This window comes from Oncorhynchus tshawytscha, linkage group LG04 (assembly GCF_018296145.1).
Source record: "Oncorhynchus tshawytscha isolate Ot180627B linkage group LG04, Otsh_v2.0, whole genome shotgun sequence".
NCBI classification, from domain to species: domain Eukaryota; kingdom Metazoa; phylum Chordata; class Actinopteri; order Salmoniformes; family Salmonidae; genus Oncorhynchus; species Oncorhynchus tshawytscha.
In genome coordinates, this window is record NC_056432.1 from 72,303,658 (window position 1) to 72,326,027 (window position 22,370).

At 43.1% G+C, this 22,370-nt stretch overlaps 1 protein-coding gene across 2 annotated transcripts in view; it reads left to right on the forward strand.

The window, feature by feature from the left end:
- LOC112249354 (adenylate cyclase type 2-like) overlaps positions 1-22,370 on the forward strand; it is an 82,424-nt gene that overhangs the window by 35,289 nt on the left and 24,765 nt on the right. For both annotated transcript variants that reach the window (XM_042321197.1, XM_042321198.1), the window contains exons 2-5: positions 5,271-6,153; positions 18,726-18,923; positions 20,756-20,923; positions 21,250-21,399. In XM_042321197.1, coding sequence (XP_042177131.1) covers positions 5,989-6,153; positions 18,726-18,923; positions 20,756-20,923; positions 21,250-21,399 — 681 coding nt within the window. In that variant the 5' untranslated portion in view covers positions 5,271-5,988. The remainder of the gene's footprint in view (positions 1-5,270; positions 6,154-18,725; positions 18,924-20,755; positions 20,924-21,249; positions 21,400-22,370) is intronic.

Consider the following 22,370-nt stretch of genomic DNA (forward strand, 5'->3'; position numbering starts at 1 on the left):
ATGAAACATGTTCAATTTGGTTTAAATCATGCAAAAACAAAGTGTTGGAGAAGTAAAAGTGTAATATGTGCTTTGTAAGAAAGCTAACGTTTCAGTTCCTTGCTCAGAACATGAGAACATATGAAAGCTGGTGGTTCATTTTAACATGAGTCTTCAATATTCCCAGGTAAGTAGTTTTAGGTTGTAGTTATTATGGGAATTATAGGACTATTTCCCTCTATACCATTTGTATTTCATTAACCTTTGACTATTGGATGTTCTTATATCTCGGGAGTTGATAGGCTTGAAGTCCTAAACAGCACAATGCTAGACGCACAACGAAGAGCTGCTGGCAAAACGCACGAAAGTGCTGTTTGAATGAATGTTTACGCGCCTGCTTCTGCCTACCACCGCTCAGTTAGATAATTGTATGCTTGTATGCTCAGTCAGATTATATGCAACACAAGACATGCTAGATAATATCTAGTAATATCATCAACCATGTGTAGTTAACTAGTGGTTATGATTGATTGTTTTTTATAAGAAAAGTTTAATGCTAACTAGCAATTTACCTTGGCTTACTGCATTCGCGTAACATGCAGTCTCCTTGTGGAGTGCAACGAGAGAGAGGCAGGTCGTTATTGCGTTGGACTAGTTAACTGTAAGGTTGCAAGATTGGATCCCCTGAGCTGACAAGGTGAAAATCTTTCGTTCTGCCCCTGAACGAGGCAGTTAACCCACCGTTCCTAGGCCGTCATTGAAAATAACAATGTGTTCTTAACTGACTTGCCTGGTTAAATAAAGGTATAATTATTATTATTTATTTTTTTATCTGCAAATCGGCGCCAAAAAATACCGATTTCCGATTGTTATGAAAACTTGAAATCGGCCCAAATTAATCGGCCATTCCGATTAATCGGTAGACCTCTACTCTGTACACCTATGTAGATATTCCATAAGAAATCTGCTGTTTCCAGCTACAATAGTCATTTACAACATTAACAATGTCTACACTGTATTTCTGATCAATTTGATGCTATTTTAATGGACAAAAATGTTGCTTTTCTTTTAAAAAACAAAGACCTTTCTAAGTTACCCCAAACCTTTGAACGGTAGTGTACATTTAAAAGTGAAAAATAATGGAATTGCCCAGCTCTGGCTTACTCTGCCACATAAAAATGTAGTATGAAAGGTGGTCTTCTGCACCACAATCCCACCAGCTCAAATATAGTTTGCTCCCCTTCAAATGTTGTGGCAACTTTTTTCATTTCCTAGCCCTCACATGTTGCGAGGCCGATGAGAAGACAACATTCAGTCCCTTGAACATCACGTCCTCTATTATCTTGTGTTAATGCACGTTGCCAGTTTGCGACAGCAACCATGTGCATTCCCAATCTCGGTGGCTGGGCTCTGGGTTGGTGATGACGTCTGTGGTTTTGTGCTACTCCAGGAGTCAAATGACACCAGTTTGCGAGACCTCTGTGAGAATGCCTCGCTTTGCCTCAGCTCTTTCAGAGAAAGGCCTCCCCGACAATGTAGTGCAGTTACTGCTATTCATCCTGTTCTTGAGAGACTCCAGCCTATTCAAGCCAGGCCGCTATTCCAGCACTGCTCCGCACGACTCCACTCAGCGGCGGAGACAGACAGAGATCCGCTGCATCTGTCCTTTGCCATGACAACTTTAGAATTGGAACATAAAGCAGTTGTTGGGCTGGGAGCTGTAATATCAAGCCGTTGTCTCACAAACAAGCGCTCTATGGCGGTGTTAAATGGCTGCCTCTGGACAAAACATCCTGGAATGATCAGTACTAGTATCCTACTGTCCGACTGAGACGGACCTATTCACTGATCGTTAACATCGTGGGGAACTGGGCCATCTGCCCCAGTACGAGGCTGCTCTCCAAATGTCTTCATTATTTCCTCACTGTCCTGACCTCCTAACATTGGAATGCACACAGACAGTAAAACATCACAATGAAAGTGATCCCAGTTTAACCAACACACAGAGTAAGACAAAGTAAGCAACAAAGTCACTGAAAAGCAAGAAAAAGCATAGAAACTGTTTTATCACCACCCCCTGAGCTGCCTGGCTTAAGTGAACAGGAAGATGCACAGATTTTTGATTTCTTTTTTCTTTATTTAACTAGGCAAGTCAGTTAAGAACAAATTCTTATTTTCAATGACCTAGGAACAGTGGGTTAACTGCCTGTTCAGGGGCAGAACGACAGATTTGTACCTTGTCAGCTCGGGGATATGAACTTGCAACCTTTCGGTTACTAGTCCAGCGCTCTAACCACTACCCTGTCACCCCAGGGAAGGAGAACCATCATCCTGTGTTTCATTCATTGATAAGCAGAAGTTCCCTGGAGCCTTCTAGATGATAAGTCTCCCCTGACTGCTCTCTGAGATATACTGTCTCAGTGCTGTTTCACCGTCCCTTTGTCCCAGAACCATTCTCTAACAGTACCACCCTTAATGGTCTATTTGGACATCCCTCACAGTTGTGGCTCATTGTCTATCTCTGCCTCTGGATCTCTCACTGTGGACTATGGAACCCTGACCTGTTCACCGGATGTGCTACCTGTCCCAGACCTGCTGTTTTCAACTCTCTAGAGACAGCAGGTGCGGTAGAGATACTCTTAATGATCGGCTATGAAAAGTCAACCGACATTTACTCCTGAGGTGCTGACTTGCTGCACCCTCGCCAACTACTGTGATTATTATTATTTGACCATGCTGGTCATTTATGAACATTTGAACATCTTGGCCATGTTCTGTTATAATCTCCACCCGGCACAGCCAGAAGAGGACTGGCCACCCCTCATAGCCTGGTTTCTTCCTAGGTTTTGGCCTTTCTAGGGAGTTTTTCCTAGCCACCGTGCTTCTACACCTGCATTGCTTGCTGTTTGGGGTTTTAGGCTGGGTTTCTGTACAGCACTTTGAGATATCAGCTGATGTAAGAAGGGCTATATAAATACATTTGATTTGACTCATAACTTACTCTCTAAGTCTCCCTGTTTAAGGGTGATCACACCAACCTACTGTGCTGCATTATCCAGGAGATGAGTAGTCATGACAAAATGGGACCTTTGGTCCTTTATTGTCTGCCATTGGGGCCTGGTTATCCTCCCATTCACCCTCCCTACTGTTTACTCTGGTTGCATGCATGAGCAGTCATCTAGCCTGTGGGTTGAATGTCTGAAGGAGCTAAATCAGAAATGACAGTGTTTTGTTTAGGTGTTCTTTTTGAAGGAGTAATTTCCTTCATATGAACAGTGTGTATATCATATATCTGAGGGGCCCTGACCTCAAGACCCCAGCTGTTTTCTAATAGAGAAGACGGATCCCTTACCAGTATGTGCTTTACCTCGTCCTCCGCTTTAACTCCCTAACTCTGTCTGTTAGTCAGACTGCAGGATAGCCTGGGTAGTGCAGGATAGGGGCTGGGTAAAGGGTTGTTAGTTGTTTGGCAGTAATAGTCTTATAGTAATAAAAGGAACAGTTAAACAGCAAGGCTGTAAATTGCTGACCGGACCTCCATCAACACACGGCCTGTTGTGACAGAGCAGGTTGTCACTATGACTGTAGCATCCTGAGTGGTTGGCTGGCTGGGATATCCATTCACACAGCCCAACAGGTGTTTCTCCCTCTCTGGCCTTTAGGTACATAACCTCATCAGCCTTTGCTATTTTATGGCACATGGCAACTGTTGCAGCAACAATGCTTCATACTGTTAGGACAGTTCCAGGAGTCAAGACTATTAGCAACTGCTGAGATGAGGTTTATATTAACTAACTTTATGCAAGCTTAATTTCATATAGTTTCAACCCAGCAACATCTAGTGCCCCCCAAACACACCAGCCTGTTTATGAAGCCAAGAATGTAATCCCTTCTACAAAATGAGAAGTGCTATCATTATCAGTCTCTGAGCCCAATGGTTTACGGTCACGCCCATATTGTAGCTGTGCTGTTGTGTTTTGTGATTTTATTACCAGGTGAGACAAAGACCAGCCGCTGGGCCCTCTTTAAACCAACCAGATAAGGATGCCTAGTACGTCCTACTGCGTGCTTGAGACAAGAGCCTCCCGAATGTATTTTTCATTCAGCCTTTTTGTAAATACCACGTAGCCTCTGATTCATTGAGCAAACTTCCTGCGTGACAGGGAGCCAGCCAGCGAGGGCAGACCGACTAAGGGGAATCAGACTCCTCATATACTGACTGGCTTTAGTGGCCTCTGCTCTGTGCTCATTAAGACTGGAGCAAAGTACATACTCTGCCCAGCCAATGGGATCCTAACAAAACATAGACCTGTTTTATTTTCCTACAGCTTAATACTCCTTGATTTATTGATATTTTATGTAACTTCTAAGGGGCTGCATTCATGTCCTTAATCATTAGCAAGACTGCAGTTTCACGTAAAGAACGGTTTGGACATACCCCAGTGCCGGAGATTTAAAATATGCTTCTTTCAGAGCGGACCAGTTATTTTTGTCCATCTTTTAAATGTGTTGCGTATTAAAGCGATGAATGACAATCTGAAAGAAGCATATTTTAAATCTCCTTAAACTCTTGTGAATAATGGATTGCTAAGGTAAAATTCTTGGCAGACATAGACTGAGACTTTTGGCTAGCGTTTAAACTCCACAATGCTGAATGTGTTTTGTTAGAGTAAAATTAATAAGATATAAGTAAATGAAGTCGAGACCAGGGGGTTGTTTCATGTTGCAAGAGTTCTTCCCTTGATGCTGTATTCTCGAGTAAAGTGCTCCATGGGGAGCTTATTCATTAGAAGGTCTAGGTGTCATCATGGCAGTTCTCTATGGAGCTGTGGCCAAACCGGGACAGAGACTGAGGACTGGGACTGAATACAGACAAACCAGGCTTTCTTGATCGTGGGAACAACTGCAGGGCTTTGGTTGAATGAGGATGGAAGATTCACTCACTTGTGATAATTTACACCCTTGGCTAAACGACAGTCTGTCTTTGTCATATGAAGGGATTCACTGTACTGTACTCTAACTGTGTACAGTTTGGCAGACAATAATGTAGTTTGAAATCATATCGCTAAACTGTTTTTTTTCTTCTCACTGCCAGATAAAAATGTAATCTGTTTATTGAAACATAACAAGCTTAGGGAGTGTGCATCAACATTTTCTGACATGTCAACAAGAGAAAGTGCTTTGAAGAGCCATGCCCCTCAAGTGTTGTGGATTGCTATTTCATTCTACTTTTGTCATGATCAGTGGTTCCAGTAAGCTCACCCAGTCTCTCTCTGTTGTCTAATCCCCAGACCTCTGACTGTGACAGCTCCAGTGGGTGGAGCTACATTGGGCCCCTCTCTCTACCCGCTCAGCACTGATGGGACAGAATCCTGAATCCTTGACGACCCCTCTTTCCTTCTCCGCCCTCCCAGGCTCCACCCTCTTTCTCCTCCTCTCCTCTTTCCTTAGACTCTCCTCCTCCCCCGGTCTCTTCTCTCAGCGCTGGGATCATTACTCAACCCCACTGAAGAATGGACCACAGTAGCTGGCAAGGATGAACTGGGTCTGCCTGCCAATGCAGAAAGGGAGATAAGAGGGAGAAAGAGAGAGCGAAAGAAAGAAAAGCGAGCGAGAGAAAGTTCAAAACCTGTGAGTGAAAGAAGAGAGGAACATATTAAAAATGCCCATGAGGGATAACATCGACAACTGCACTTGAGTAGTATGAGCTAGAGATCCTCAGCAAACCTGCCCACCTGGACGTGTGGATCTGTAGACACACACACACACACACACACACACACACACGTCTGTCTCAGTCACAGCAGAAGACGGCTCCTACCCTGCCCTACACTGTGGGGTGGTGTTTTCAGCGTTATTCCCTGCCTACCATACCTGTGTGAGGAGTGGTGGAGAGGAAATTCAGCAACTCTTAGAGGACAGTGGAAGCTGACAAAAATGCTTCTATGTTAAAACCAGCAGCCCGTAACCTTTTATCAGGGTTTTAGTAGTGAACAGGTCACCACCACCATGCCGGCTAAAGGGAAGTACCTGTTAAATGACCAGGAGCTGAAACATGAGGCCCTGTACAGGAAGTTCTCCTGTATCAGCCAGTACCAGACTCTGGTGCTGCTACTAGGCCTCTCCATGCTGTTCTGTGGAGTCCTCATCATCCTCTTCTTCGCCCTGCACCTGGTGAGTTTGTGTGTGTGTGTGTGTGTGTGTGTGTGTGTAATCGCTAGCTAGCGGCCACGTTGTGTAAGTGACGTCATCTACCGAGACCTAGAAGTGTGTGTGCACCTACCCATGTATGAAGTGACAGTATGCTACACATCAGAGCCCAGCTTTTTTGAATGACTTAGTAATATCCCCTGTGGGGGTGTGATGTCCTCTCTGGATGAGTTGACCGATAATGGATGGAGATTAGCACATTAAAGACACCATTGTGTGGCGGCAGATAGCCTAGTGGTTAGAGTGTTGGGCCAGTAACCGAAAGGTTGCTGGATCGAATCCCTGAGCTGACAAGGTAAAAATCTGTCGTTCTGCACCTGAACAAGGGCCGTCATTGTAAATAAGAATTTGTTCAGAACTGACTGGATTCCACAGACACACACAAACTCACCAGGTGCAGGGCAAAGTACGTTATTTTTCTGTAGTACATTGAATAATTGTGTCTAGATATTAGAGGTTGTTTTATGTCTCCTCAAAACAACAGTCAAGGCGTAGCTTACACGAGAGATGATGTTATTGGTGTAGACTTCAGAGTTTAAGGAGCAGGTAATCACTGTATTTGTGTAGCAGGTAAATATGTCACTAGTCTAGAGTTTTAGTAGACATTTTAGGTTACATGTACACTGTAATCACTCTGATGCATAAAATGTAAAGCAGCACTTACACTACCGTTCAAAAGTTTGGGTTCATTTCCTTGTTTTTGAATGAAAAGTTTTAAAATAACATCAAATTGATCAGAAATACAGTGTAGACATTGTTAATGTTGTAAAGGACTATTGTAGCTGGAAACGGCTGCTTTTAATGGAATATCTACATACAGTGATTGCTCCACTAAAAGTTTTGCGATTATGCTGCGGGATTTAGAGGTAATTTGTGGTTTAGTATGGTACCCTGCATCACCACTTCATTGCTCCAGACCAGCTCAAGGGGGAGTTAGAGCACTGATTATGCTTTTGGGTCCTACTGTGTCTCTAACTGACAATGAATGGGCGGCATAAACCTAAATAGAAACTGATAATTGTGCATGATCAGTATAACTTACTAAAACTATTGTTAACACTAAAGTTTTTTTAAAATATTTCTTTTGGATTATTTTGCTCTTACTGTAGTACTGTAACCCACTCCCAACTGGTCATGTGGTACAATGCTTGAGTTGTGCAGTGGTCTAAGACACTGCATAGCTGTGAAAGCTGTGTTGCTATAGATGCTGGTTCGATACCTGTGCCGGCCTTGACTGGGAGACCCATGAGATGACTGTAGGTTTTTGATTTCTCTCCCTCTAAAAACAGAAATAAATCATTCAAAATAACAAACTGGCTTTATTTACAAATTAGTAACAATGTTCAAGAATGGCTTTTTTCTCACACATTTTACGTTATTTGAAAATTAAATCTCCAAAATATTGTTATTTTTTTAAACAAATTAAACGATTAGTATTATTAATTTAGAATGATATAAATGTCACTTTGGATATTCTCACAGATATATTATCAACCCTGTTATTAGCAGGACTATATATATTGGTCACGGCTCCCGAGTGGCGCACAATGGGATTGCCTTGCAGTTCTCCAGCTGTATCCACTGAAACAGTGGTGGGCGCGTGAGGTTCAAGGCACGAGGGCAGGGGGCACGGGATGGGCCGCAGAGCCGCGCACAGAAGATTGACCTAGCCCATGAGGAAGAGGGTAGGGGGGGTGGGACCCCCCCAACCCCCCCACACCGCCACACTGGGTAGCACAGAGCAACACTTTGAGGGGCATTGCACTAATAATGGTGCTGACTAGGGAAACATTCCCACTGTTCTTAGTGCCAGTGCACATTCAAACTAAAACAATGTAACGACTAATGGTGTGAAAAATGCCCCTTAGATATGAATTCGGAGGGCAGATATGATTAAATATTAAGGCATTAGACCTCTCACTAAAGGCGTCACTCAAAAGTTATACTTAAATCGAACTGGATTTTTTTTAAATGACATGAAAAGCACACATTTGTAAATCCCAAACTCTAAAAGTAATTGGAAAGGTAGATACAAATTATTTGTGGTTACAATAAAGAATGTAAACAAGATGCTGTTTTTATTTACAGTAGTGATGGACAGCTGGTGGCATTTTGAAAACAGGTTTTCAAACACTTGTAGACTGATTAGCAGGACAATAGACTCTTTATAGCCTGGCTACTGTAGGTGTGAACATCCCCCCCCTACCTGCAAAAATGACATTGTGACCAAAGAGAACAGACGAAATGGACATAGTTTTCATCAAGCCTGCTTCTTTCTATGGTGCTACCTGTTCCAGTGTTAGGACCGTAACCATGAGAGGACTTTAAAAATAAGCCGGAGCTGAGAGGATCACCAAAACTAAAGGTATTTTGGTTTCAGTGCATTTTCTTTAAAAATATATATTTTGTAGCCGATCAATGTGTAGGCATACTGTGTAATAAAATCGACAATCAATTAAATAACGGTTATATAAATCAAAAATATTGTGTACTAAAAATATGAATGTGTTTTTGCAGAGCATACAAACATGCTGACAACCATCCATGGAGATCAGTGGACAAAGGGCTGGACAACTGGCCACACTGAAAAAACGCATGGTTGCTAAGAAAGCGGTTCGTTTTGCTAGATTCTTAAAATGTGTACGCAGCACTTGTGTGTTGGAGTCACTTTTAATTCTTAATTGATCTACTGTTTCTATCATAGGCCACTGTAATTGATGGGGGCTCAGGGCTGTACCATTCTGCTCATCTGATGAAGGTGCACATGGATCAGATTCAAACTTTGAAGACCAAGATCGAGTCATTGAAGGCAGACCAGCAGACAGAGAAACATTATCCGAGGGCAGAGATACGGGAGACATCTGATGCATTGGTCCAGAGCGGCATAGGCGCAGAATGACACGTTGACGAGAGTGAGGAATGGGATGGAGTCACAATCCATGCCAGGCGCACCTGTGAGCTCTGGAACTCCACCTCCGACAGGCAGAGTCAACATTACCTGGCGGGTTCATCAGGTCGTCGATTCATCCTGACAGAACTTGACCAACTGCTCACTAGGCACAGCAAGGGTCGTCCGGACCGTTATGCTGTTTTGTTTTAGTCTAATAAACAAATGCAGGTGGCTTATCTTCAAAATGCTTTACTATCCAAATGTAAAGCATATACTGTACAGTACTGTATTTCTTCATCAACATCTTTTATTCTTTCGTTAATAAAATAATGATAAAAATACTTGCTTTTCTGTCAAGCATGGTGGGGGCAATGTGTTGGTTTTGGGTGCTTTGGTGATGGTAAAGTGGGAGATTTGTATAATTGGAGCATAATTGGTGCCAATTTCCTCTTACAACAGGACAATGACCCAAAACACAGCTAACTATGCAAGAACTATTTAGGGAAGAAGCAGTCAGCTGTTATTCTGTCTATAATGGAGTGGCCAGCACAGTCACCGGATCTCAACCCCATTGAGCTGTTGTAGGAGCAGCCTGACCGTATGGTACGTAAGAATTTACCGTCAACCAATCCAATTTGTGGGAGGTGCTTCAGGAGGCACGGGGTGAGATCTCTTCAGATTACCTCAACAAATTGACAACTAGAATGCCAAAGGTCTGCAAGACTGTAATTGCTGCAAATGGAGGATTCTTTGATGAAAGCAAAGGACACAATTATTTAAATAAAACATTATTTATAATCTGGTGAACTTGCCTATATTTCCTATTCATTTTGAAACTCATTTCATGTATGTTTTCATGGACATTTCAGGGACATGTACAGTGGGGCAAAAAAGTATTGTCAGCCACCAATTGTACAAGTTCTCCCACTTAAAAAGATGAGAGAGGCCTGTAATTTTCATCATAGGTACACTTCTAATATGACAGACAAAATGAGAAAAAAAAATCACATTGTAGGATTTTTAATGAATTTATTTGCAAATTATGGTGGAAAATAAGTAATTGGTCACCTACAAACAAGCAAGATTTCTGGCTCTCACAGACCTGTAACTTCTTCTTTAAGAGCCTCATCTGTCCTCCACTCGTTACCTGTATTAATGGCACCTGTTTGAACTTGTTATCAGTATAAATGACACCTGTCCACAACCTCAAACAATCACACTCCAAACTCCACTATGGCCAAGACCAAAGAGCTGTCAAAGGACACCAGAAACAAAATTGTAGACCTGCACCAGGCTGGGAAGACTGAATCTGCAACAGGTAAGCAACTTGGTTTGAAGAAATCAACTGTGGGAGCAATTATTAGGAAATGGAAGACATACAAGACCACTGATAATCTCCCTCGATCTGGGGCTCCACGCAAGATCTCACCCCGTGGGGTCAAAATGATCACAAGAATGGTGAGCAAAAATCCCAGAACCACACGGGGGGACCTAGTGAATCAAATAAAATAAAATTTATTTATATAGCCCTTCGTACATCAGCTGATATCTCAAAGTGCTGTACAGAAACCCAGCCTAAAACCCCAAACAGCAAGCAATGCAGGTGTAGAAGCACGGTGGCTAGGAATAACTCCCTAGACAGGCCAAAGCCTAGGAAGAAACCTAGAGAGGAACCAGGCTATGTGGGGTGGCCAGTCCTCTTCTGGCTGTGCCGGGTGGAAATTATAACAGAACATGGCCAAGATGTTCAAATGTTCATAAATGACCAGCATGGTCCAATAATAATAAGGCAGAACAGTTGAAACTGGAGCAGCAGCACGGCCAGGTGGACTGGGGACAGCAAGGAGTCATGTCAGGTAGTCCTGAGGCATGGTCCTAGGGCTCAGGTCCTCCGAGAGAGAGAGAAAGAGAGAATTAGAGAGAGCACACTTAAATTCACACAGGACACCGAATAGGACAGGAGAAGTACTCCAGATATAACAAACTGACCCTAGCCCCCCGACACAAACTACTGCAGCATAAATACTGGAGGCTGAGACAGGAGGGATCAGGAAACACTGTGGCCCCATCCGAGGACACCCCCGGACAGGGCCAAACAGGAAGGATATAACCCCACCCACTTTGCCAAAGCACAGCCCCCACACCACTAGAGGGATATCTTCAACCACCAATTTACCATCCTGAGACAAGGCCGAGTATAGCCCACAAAGATCTCCGCCACGGCACAACCCAAGGGGGGCGCCAACCCAGACAGGAAGATCACATCAGTGACTCAACCCACTCAAGTGACGCACCCCTCCTAGGGACGGTATGAAAGAGCCCCAGTAAGCCAGTGACTCAGCCCCTGTAATAAGGTTAGAGGCAGAGAATCCCAGTGGAAAGAGGGGAACCGGCCAGGCAGAGACAGCAAGGGCGGTTCGTTGCTCCAGAGCCTTTCCGTTCACCTTCCCACTCCTGGGCCAGACTACACTCAATCATATGACCCACTGAAGAGATGAGTCTTCAGTAAAGACTTAAAGGTTGAGACCGAGTTTGCGTCTCTTACATGGGTAGGCAGACCATTTCATAAAAATGGAGCTCTATAGGAGAAAGCCCTGCCTCCAGCTGTTTGCTTAGAAATTCTAGGGACAATTAGGAGGCCTGCATCTTGTGACCGTAGCGTACGTGTAGGTATGTACGGCAGGACCAAATCAAAGAGATAGGTAGGAGCAAGCCCATGTAATGCTTTGTAGGTTAGCAGTAAAACCTTGAAATCAGCCCTTGCCTTGACAGGAAGCCAGTGTAGAGAGGCTAGCACTGGAGTAATATAATCAATTTTTTTTGGTTCTAGTCAGGATTCAAGCAGCCGTATTTAGCACTAACTGAAGTTTATTTAGTGCTTTATCCGGGTAGCCGGAAAGTAGAGCATTGCAGTAGTCTAACCTAGAAGTGACAAAAGCATGGATTAATTTTTCTGCATCATTTTTGGACAGAAAGTTTCTGATTTTTGCAATGTTACGTAGATGGAAAAAAGCTGTCCTTGAAATGGTCTTGATATGTTCTTCAAAAGAGAGATCAGGGTCCAGAGTAACGCCGAGGTCCTTCAGTTTTATTTGAGACGACTGTACAACCATTAAGATTCATTGTCAGATTCAACAGAAGATCTTTGTTTCTTGGGACCTAGAACAAGCCTCTCTGTTTTGTCCGAGTTTAAAAGTAGAAAGTTTGCCGCCATCCACTTCCTTATGTGTGAAACACATGCTTCTAGCGGGGGCAATTTTGGGCCTTCACCATGTTTCATTGAAATGTACAGCTGTGTGTCATCCGCATAGCAGTGAAAGTTAACATTTTATGTTTTCGAATGACATCCCCAAGAGGTAAAATATATAGTGAAAACAATAGTGGTCCTAAAACGGAACCTTGAGGAACACCGTAATTTACAGTTGATTTGTCAGAGGACAAACCATTCACAGAGACAAACTGATATCTTTCCGACAGATAAGATCTAAACCAGGCCAGAACTTGTCTGTGTAGACCAATTTGGGTTTCCAATCTCTCCAAAAGAATGTGGTGATTGATGGTATTAAAAGCAGCACTAAGGTCTTGGAGCACGAGGACAGATGCAGGGCCTCGGTCTGATGCCATTAAGAGGTCATTTACCACCTTCACAAGTGCAGTCTCAGTGCTACGATGGGGTCTAAAACCAGACTGAAGCATTTCGTATACATTGTTTGTCTTCAGGGAGGCAGTGAGTTGCTGCGCAACAGCTTTTTCAAAACTTTTTGAGAGGAATGGAAGATTCGATATAGGCCGATAGTTTTTTATATTTTCTCGGTCAAGGTTTGGCTTTTTCAAGAGAGGCTTTATTACTGCCACTTTTAGTGAGTTTGGTACACATCCGGTGGATAGAGAGCTGTTTATTTTGTTCAACATAGGAGGGCCAAGCACAGGAATGACCTGCAGAGAGCTGGGACCAAAGTAACAAAGCCTACCATCAGTAACACACTACGCCGCCAGGGACTCCATCAGCAAGGGCATTGAAGATGAAACGTGGCTAGGTCTTTCAGCATGACAATGATCCCAAACACACTGCCCGGGCAACGAAGGAGTGGCTTCATAAGAAGCATTTCAAGGTCCTGGAGTGGCCTAGCCAGTCTCCAGATCTCAACCCCATAGAACATCTTTGGAGGGAGTTGAAAGTCCGTGTTGCCCAGCAACAGCCCCAAAACATCACTGCTCTAGAGGAGATCTGCATGGAGGAATGGGCCAAAATACCAGCAACAGTGTGTGAAAACCTTGTGAAGACTTACAGAAAACGTTTGATCTCTGTCATTGCCAACAAAGGGTATATAACAAAGTATTGAGATAAACTTTTGTTATTGACCAAATACATATTTTCCACCATAATTTTCAAATAAATTCATTAATCCTACAATGTGATTTTCTGGATTTTTTTTTCTCATTTTGTCTGTCATAGTTGAAGTGTACTTATGATTTAAATTACAGGCCTCTCTCATCTTTTTAAGTGGGAGAACTTGCACAATTGGTGGCTGACTAAATACTTTTTTGCCCCACTGTATGTCTTCATGGACATTTCTAAGTGACCCCAAACTTTTGAACTGTAGTCTAGGTTCCCCCAGCGTAATAAAAGAGGAGTGTTATGAGTGTTATTGCAGGTCTGAGCTGAGGGGGAAGTACATAAAAAAATCTATAAATGCAACAATTTCAAAGATTTTGCTGAGTTGCAGTTCATATAAGGAAATCAGTCAATTGAAATATATTCATTAGACACTAATTTATGGATTTCACATGGCTGGGCAGGGGTGCAGCCATGGGTGGGCCTCGGAGGGCATAGGCCCACCCACTTGGGAACCAGGGCCAGCCAACCAGAATTTATTTTTTTCCACAAAAGGGCTTTATTACCGACAGAAATACTCCTCAGCATCCCGCCCTCCCCCCTCTGATGATCCCGCAGGTGAAGAAGCCGGATGTGGCGGTCCTGAGTTAGCGTGGTTACACGTGGTCTGTGGATGTGAGGCCAGTTGGATGCCATTTTTTGCCTGTTTGTGGACCGCCTGTTAACTTGCATGATCCTTGCCATTCTCCTTTGACCTCTCTCATTAACGAGCTGTTTTTGCCCCCAGGACTGCTGACTGGCTGGATGATTTTTTGTTTGTCCCACCATTCTCGGTAAACCCTAGACACTGTCGTGCGTGAAAAGCCCAGGAGGTCGCCTAGCACTGATCATACCACGCTCAGTCGCATAGGTCACTAGCTGTTCAATCGAATACCTCGATGCCTGCTTTACATAGTAATGCCACGGCCACGTAGGAGCAATCCAAGCAAGCCACTGTCTGTAGGAGCATCCATTTTTGTGAACAAGGTGGTGTACCTAATAAACTGACAGGTGAGTGCCTTATTGTCACAAACACGGGATAGGAGCAGTGAAATGTGTTGTTTTACAGGGCTTCAGTCAGTCAGGGCCGGTGAACAAAGACGTGGTTGCTTCTTAAAATGGCACCCTATTCCCTAAATTGTGCACTTCTTTTGACAAGGGCTCTGGTCTAAAGTTGTGCCCTGCATAAGTGAAAGGGTGTCATTTGGGACACACTCATGTTGTTGACATTGGCAGGGCCTGAGGCACTGTAGCACTTTTCTCATTCAGGTGTTGATGCCAAATTAGGTCCATCATCAGGTCTCATTACTTCTCCCTCCTAAAGGAAAACAAGGGGCTTTATTGGCATTGGAAACATGTTTACATTTGCAAATGTAAGTGGAATAGATATTAAACTAAAGTGAAATAAATAATCTGAAATTAACATTTCAAATGTTATATTGCTGACTATGTACAGTGTTGTAACTATGCAAATAGTTGAATTACAAAAGGGAAAATAGACAGATCAATATAAACTGATTGTTGCATGTTGTGTTTTTTAAACATTTTTGTTGAAAGTTACAGTTCATATAAGGAAATCAGTCAATTGAAATAAATAAATTAGGCCCTAATCTATGGATTTCACATGACTGGGAATACAGATATGCATCTGTTGGTCACTGATACCTTAAAAAAAGTAGGGACGTGGATCAGAAAACCAGTCACCATTAGCCTCATGCAATGCGGCACATCTCGCGCTGCATGAGAGTTGATCAGGCTGTTGATTGTGGCTTTTGGAATGTTTTCCCACTCCTTCAATGGCTGTGCAAAGTTAATGGATATTGGCAGGAACAGGAACATGCTGTCGTACATGTCGATCCAGAGAAACCAAAACATGCTCAATGGATGACATGTCTTGTGAGTATGCAGGCCATGGAAGAACGGGGACATTTTCAGCTTTGTATACAGATCCTTGCAACATGGGGCTGTGCATTATCATGCTGAAACATGAGGTGATGGCAGCAGATGAATGGCACGATAATGGGCCTCAGGATCTCGTCACAGTATCTCGATAAAATGCAATTGGGTTTGTTGTCCGTAGCTTATACCTGCCTATACTATAACCCCACCGTACCATCATCATGGAGTACTCTGTTCACAATGTTGACATCAGCAAACCGCTCCCCCACACAATGCTGTCTGCCATCTGCCTGGTACAGTTGAAACTGGGATTCATCCATGAAGAGCACACTTCTCCAGCGTGTCAGCGGCCATCAAAGGTGAGCATTTGCACACTGAAATCGGTTGCGATGCAGTCAGGTCAAGACCCTGGTGAGGACGACGAGCACGCCGATGAGCTTTCCTGAGACTGCTCCTGACAGTTTCTGCAGATATTCTTCAGTTGTGCAAACCCACAGTTTTATCAGCTGTCCGGGTGGCTGGTCTCAGACAATCCCGCAGGTGAAGAAGCTGGATGTGGAGGTCCTGGGCTGGAGTGGTTACACGTGGTCTCCGGTTGTGAGGCCAGTTGGAAGTACTGCCAAATTCTCTAAAACGACAGAGGCGGCTTATGGTAAAAAAGTTAACATTCAATTCAGTGGCAACAGCTCTGGTGGACATTCGTGCAGTCAGCATGTTAATTGCACGCTCACTCAACTTGAGACATCTGCAGTGTTGTGACAAAACTGCACATTTTAGAGACCTTTTATTGTCCCCAGCACAAGATGCACCTGTGTGATGATCATGCTGTTTAATCATCTTCTTGATATGCCACACATGTCAGGTGGATGGATTATCTCGGCAAAGGAGAAATGCTCACTAACAGGGATGTTAATATATTTGTGCACACAATTTGAGAAATACGCTTTTTGTGCACCTGTAACATTTCTGGGATCTTTTATTTCAGCTCATGAAAAAAGGGACCAACACTGCGTTCATAGTTTTGTTCAGTGTAGTTTGTATTGACAATGGTGTTTGCTTCACTGACTGTCCTTTTCTTGTGAAAACAGGTCACAAATATTGCTGCTGTGTTGGCACACTGTGGTATTCACGTGATAGATATGGGAGTTTATCAAAATTGGATTTGTTTTCAAATTCTTTGTGGGTCTGTGTAATCTGAAGGAAATATGTGTCTAATATGGTCATACATTTGGCAGGAGGTTAGGACGTGCAGCTCAGTTTCCACATTTTGTGGGCAGAGAGAGAGAGAGCGAGAGAGAGGGCTATGCCTACGGTGGCCTCTCTCAATAGCAAGGCTATGCTGATTTCCTTACTTTTGGGTCAGTCACAGTGTTCAGGTATTCTGCCACTGTAGTCTCTGTTTAGGGCCAAATAGCAGTCCAATGTGCTTAGTTTTTTGGCTAATTCTTTCCAATGTGTCAAGTAATTGTCTTTTTGTTTTCTCATGATTTGGTTGGGTCTAATTGTGTTGCTATCCTGGGGTCTGTTTGTGTTTGTGAACAGAATGCCAGGACCAGCTTGCTGAGGAGACTGTTCTCTAGGTTAATCTCTCTGTAGATGATTGCTTTCTTATGGAAGGTTTGGGAGTCACTTCTTTTTAAGTGGTTGTAGAATTTAACGTCTCTTTTCTGGATTTTGATAATGATCAGATATTGTCTGAATTCTGCTCTACATGCATTATTTTGTGTTTTATGTTGTGCACAGAGGATGTTTTTGGAAAATGATGCATGCAATCTTAATTATTGGTTTGTGAGTGGACCCTAGACCTCACAAACATAGAGGGCAATAACTGATTCAAGTATTCTTTGCCAGATCCAAATTGGGATGTCGAATGTTATGTTCCTTTTGATGGCGTAAAACCCACCACTAAGGTTTTCGTGACAGGTTAGTTAGCATGTGTAGGCTAATGCCTATTGTTAAGTGCACAGGCCTGTGAGTACAAGTATGATATAGTCACTGTGTTCAACTTGTAGAATTTCCCTCTCCACTGTGGATAGATAGACTACCTGTTAGAGACCATGAGCCCACCAGTGAGCGAGAGGAGGGCATTCCAACATATATTTATTTCTAAGTGGTACTTAAACAGGATAGTTGAGGCTCAGATTGAACAAAGGGCCTATTGAGAGCCCTGTTGTTTTTAGGTGAGTAAAGTCCTCTAGATTCTAACGGAGTACAGGGAGTGTAAGAGAGTCAAAGAGAGCACGGAGAGGATGCTTTTACAGTGGTCCTCATTTTACATAAGTTAACTTAACCCGCCAACAGACACTAGAGAGAGTGTATGTTCTTGTGGGTTTACTTTGGTCATTATTGCAGAATTATGTTTTGCACAGTTTGTTTCCTTCCCTAAAGAAGTGATCTAATTTAAGATCTACACCACAGAGCACGCAATCTTCACCATGTGATAACTAACAAAACCTGATGTGAATTTCAATGTCCAACAGATGAAAACATTAACTTATGGCAGGCTGAGACTGAGCAGATCCCACCTGGGTCATTACTTTTCAGATGAGATTTCAAGAGGAGAGGAGAAGTAATCTGTTCTCTAATTGTATAGATGTTTACTACTTCCTTCCTTCTGAAAATAAATAAGAAAAGGAAATTAAATGAACAAGTCTCCTATAGGTTGATTTAGTGGGTGTAGCCGTATTTAAACGTGCTAGTAAAAGCCTTCACTTCTGCTACCATGGAAACCAGCATGCTCAATATACAATGCCGAGATGGCCTTCTGCTCAGGGACCTTTACGCAGTCATTCCCGCTCTCTTTGGCATCTAACTCTTTCCCATTCTCTCTTTCTCTCGCTCGCTCGCTTTTTCTTTAACTGGCATGTACGCAAGTTGACGCAAGTGTATACACACACACATACACACCAGAAATCTATATCTGAGCCTTCCTCTTCCCTCTCAGTGTAATTCAATCAGGAAGATGCTGTGGCCTCTAGCAACAGGACATGACGCAGAGACAGATGTGCATAAGCCTGAATAAGCCACGATGCTGAATTAGATATGGGCCTCTCTCATGACTAGACAGTACATAGGCATAATAAAGGGACTTGAATGATGTTGAAGGGAAGTTGAGTGAATGTTGTTTCGACATATCATTGTACCTGACCTATATAACACTTCAAAACCTGTCCTCAGACAGAATGTATATTATAGCCTGTTTTTTAATCATTGTCTTTTCATTAGAGGAGTAGAGCATTGTGTGTGTGTATGGCTGTGTGTAGATGGATATGGCGTCCGTGTCTATGAATGTGTGTATATCTCAATGTAGAGTATAATGTAAATTCCATGATTGTGATTCAGTGTGCGTTATGTTTTCCCTCTCTGTTTCAGAGTGCGGAGGAGCACTGTGCATTTGTCAGCGTGGTGAGCTGCAGCCTGTGTGTGTTCCTGGCTGTGTTTGTGCTGGTGTGTACAGAGACCCTGACCCAGCGCTGGAGGAGACTGCTGGGTCTGGTGGTCTGGGCCACTCACCTCACCATGGGATTCACCTTCATCTTCAGCGGACCCCTCATCCTGCCCTGGGACCAGGTATACACTCTCACTCTAAATAAAGGTTGCACGACAAAGCCTGTTGGCTTTCAAAATAAATGTTTGAAGCCCATGTCGTGGTAATTATTCTAATCAAAGGAGAGACTTTTAGATTTCTTCAAAACCATCAAACTTTATTAATAATTACTGCAGTAATAGTGTTAATGGTCACCCAATGGTGTGGAGTTAAAGCCCAAATAAACAGGATTCGTTTACAACTTTTCATAGTCTTCCTGAGTCCTTGTGACGAAGAACAGATACGTGAAATTATACAAAGGTACATTGCGCTCTCATTCAACAGATATCTGTCTCTAGTTCATTTACTGCTTGTTTATACAGAAATACTAATGCAACATAGGATTCTAAGCCCTTCCCTCAGAATGATGGAGTCCAGTATTCATCTGCTGTATAGGATAAATTAACTGGAGATTGGGTCCCCCTGGCACCGACCGACAGGCACACAGACACTAATCATGGAATGGAATGCAGTCTTTAGGTTATCACCAAGCCATGGTAAATCTACTGTCAGCGTTAACACAGACACATGAGAGTTCAAAGAACCCTATTCTGTTGCCTCTAAGAAAAACAGTATGAATGTACTAATATAAGAATACATTCTAATATAAAAGTAATGTGATTAACATAATGATGTATTTCTATGACACCCACTTCCTTTTGTCCTCTTACTCTTTTCCTCCATCTTCGCACCAGACAGTTTATTAGGTACACCCATCTAGTACCGGGTCGGACCCCCCTTTACCTCCAGAACAGCCTGAATTCTTTAGGCATGGATTCTACAAGGTGTAGCGTTCAAGCGTTGTGCAATTGATATCAATGGACCTAACGTGTACCAGGAAAACATTAGCCACACCATTACACCACCGCCACCAGCCTGTACTGTTGACACCAGGCAGGATGGGGCCATGGACTCATGTTGCTTACGCCAAATCCTTACTCTGGTCATTATATTGCAGAATTATGTTTCACACAGTTTCTGTTTCCTTCCCTGAAGAAGTTGTCTGATTTAAGATCTACCCCACAGAGCACTTCTCCATGTGATAACAAACAAAACACTCAGTGGCCAGTTTATTAGGTAGGCCACCCCGTTCACGAAAATGGTTCGCTCCTACAGATAGTGAGTCATGTAGCCGTGGCTTGCTATATAAAGAAGGCAGACAGACATCAAGGCATTCAGTTACTGTTTGATTGAACGTTAGAATGGGAAAAATACACCATTACAGCACTGCCAACTGATGTGAATTGTGATGTGAATTGAAATTCACATCAGTTGGCAGTGGTGTAATGGTATAGGGAATGTTTTTCTGGCACACGTTAGATCCCTTGATACCAATTGAGCAACTTTTGAATGCCATATCTTGTAGAATCCATGCCCTGATGAATTTAGGCTGTTCTGGAGGCCAAGGGGCAACGACGATCATGCCACTCTCTGTTGCTTAGGTCACTTATTTAGCCCATTCTAACGTTCAATCGAACAGTAACTGAATGCCTTGATGCCTGTCTGCCTGCTTTACATAGCAAGCCATGACTACATGACTCACTGTAAGAGCGAACCATTTTTGAGAACGGGTTGGCCTACCTAGTAAACTGGCCACTGAGTGTACATATATGATATACACACATGAACAGAAGCATTAAAAAGTTATATTTGTCTAGTTATAGCATATCTTGCCAGTACACTGAGGTGACAGTTGTCCAGTAAAACCACTTGTTCTTTGGATAGTGCTGCCAATCCGAGACTCTTTCCCCACAGTGTTTCATGTCATATCAGTCTGACCTATCTCTCTCTCTCTCTCTCTCCTTTTCTCCTGTAGGTTCCCTTCTTCCTGTTCATCATCTTCACAGTGTACACCATGCTGCCTTTCCAGATGTGTTATGCTGTGGTGCTCAGTGTGATCTCCTCACTCTCTCACATCATGGTCCTCACTCTACGCCTCACTGTCTTCAACACCCAAGATCCCAGCCCCTTTCTTGCCAATCAGGTGTGTTATTTGTTATGCTGTTAGTAACAATTATACATGTGTTACGTGATCTCCTGGTGATGCATAACGTTATGTATGTTCACAATGTTGTGCTTTAAATAGTTTTCTATAAACGGGAAGTATCACTGTGTGTGTGTGTGTGTGTGTGTGTGTGTGTGTGTGTGTTTTAATAACTCATGTGTCATGTTTGTTTCAACGAGATTGTGTGCTATAGTGTTGTTTTTGATGTCCTGTAAGGACTTTAAGGTCGTAAGACACATTTCTGTGAAAACAGACAATGCTTATGCTGTGCAGCTAGGTTGTAATGTCTGTCCCTCTGTCCCCAGCTGCTGTCCAATGCGGTGGTGTTTCTGTGTGGCAGTGTGGTGGGGGCCTTCCATAAGGTCCTGATGGAGAGAGCACTAAGACAGACCTTCCAGGATACACTCAGATGTCTGGGCATCCGCATGAAGCTGGAGATAGAAAAGAGACAACAGGTGAGAACATCTTATCAGACACTCTGCTATCTTCTTGATTTAGTTATTTAACCTTTAAGGAAAGACCCTTGAGAATAGAAATCTACTTGGCAAGGGTGATCTCCCAGGGGTGTCTCTTTCTGAACAGAGGCACACCCGACTGAATACAGGAAGTATGAAAGACTAATAAAAGTTAATAGTGTTAGGCTAAAATATTTGTTGTCATAATAGCACTGGCTAATTTTTACTTAATTTAAGACCAGCAGCCTTGTTGTTTTCTAGCTTGTATTTTTCATTACGATGATCAAATCCCCTTCAAATAAAATGTAATTAATGATTTTTTTAAGTAGATGTCTGTGTGTACTCCGTTAGTAAAAACGGGTGTCTGTTTCAAATGGATTTTTAACCATAATTGTTTTTCATTTAGAATAATAGTTGCTTAGGAAGTGACACCACACACCATGAGAGAGAGGAGGCCGCTGGCTGCTCTGTTGTCTAGCAGGACAGAATGGAATGATATAATCGTTAACATTTGAACCGGCTCTGTTCTACTCTGTTGTATTGAGCCTGAAAAAAGGAGCAGTGCCACAGGGGTTAGCCAAAGAGCACAGGCACCATAAATAAAGAGAAGAGGGAAGGGAGGGTTTGAAATGGGTCCCAACGCTGAGGTGAACAGTATTCCCTCCCTCTCTCCCTCCCACAGATCACTAAGCCATTGTTCTCTAGACCCAGTCAGATAGAATCTGCCAGATCAATTACAGCACAGAGCTGAGCTGACTGAACCAAATCAAGGCCACTTTGTGCAGAATGACTTTCCATGCTTTACGGTTTACTGGAAAACCTGCTCCAGTCATTTGAACCAGCAGGTGGTAATCTATCTGGGAGAGTATGTAGGCCTAACCAGTTGCCCCGTGACACTGGTCTTGGGTCAGTTTTACATTGCTTCCACTAATGGTTAAGGTTAGGATTTGATACTAGTTCTGTACCTAGGG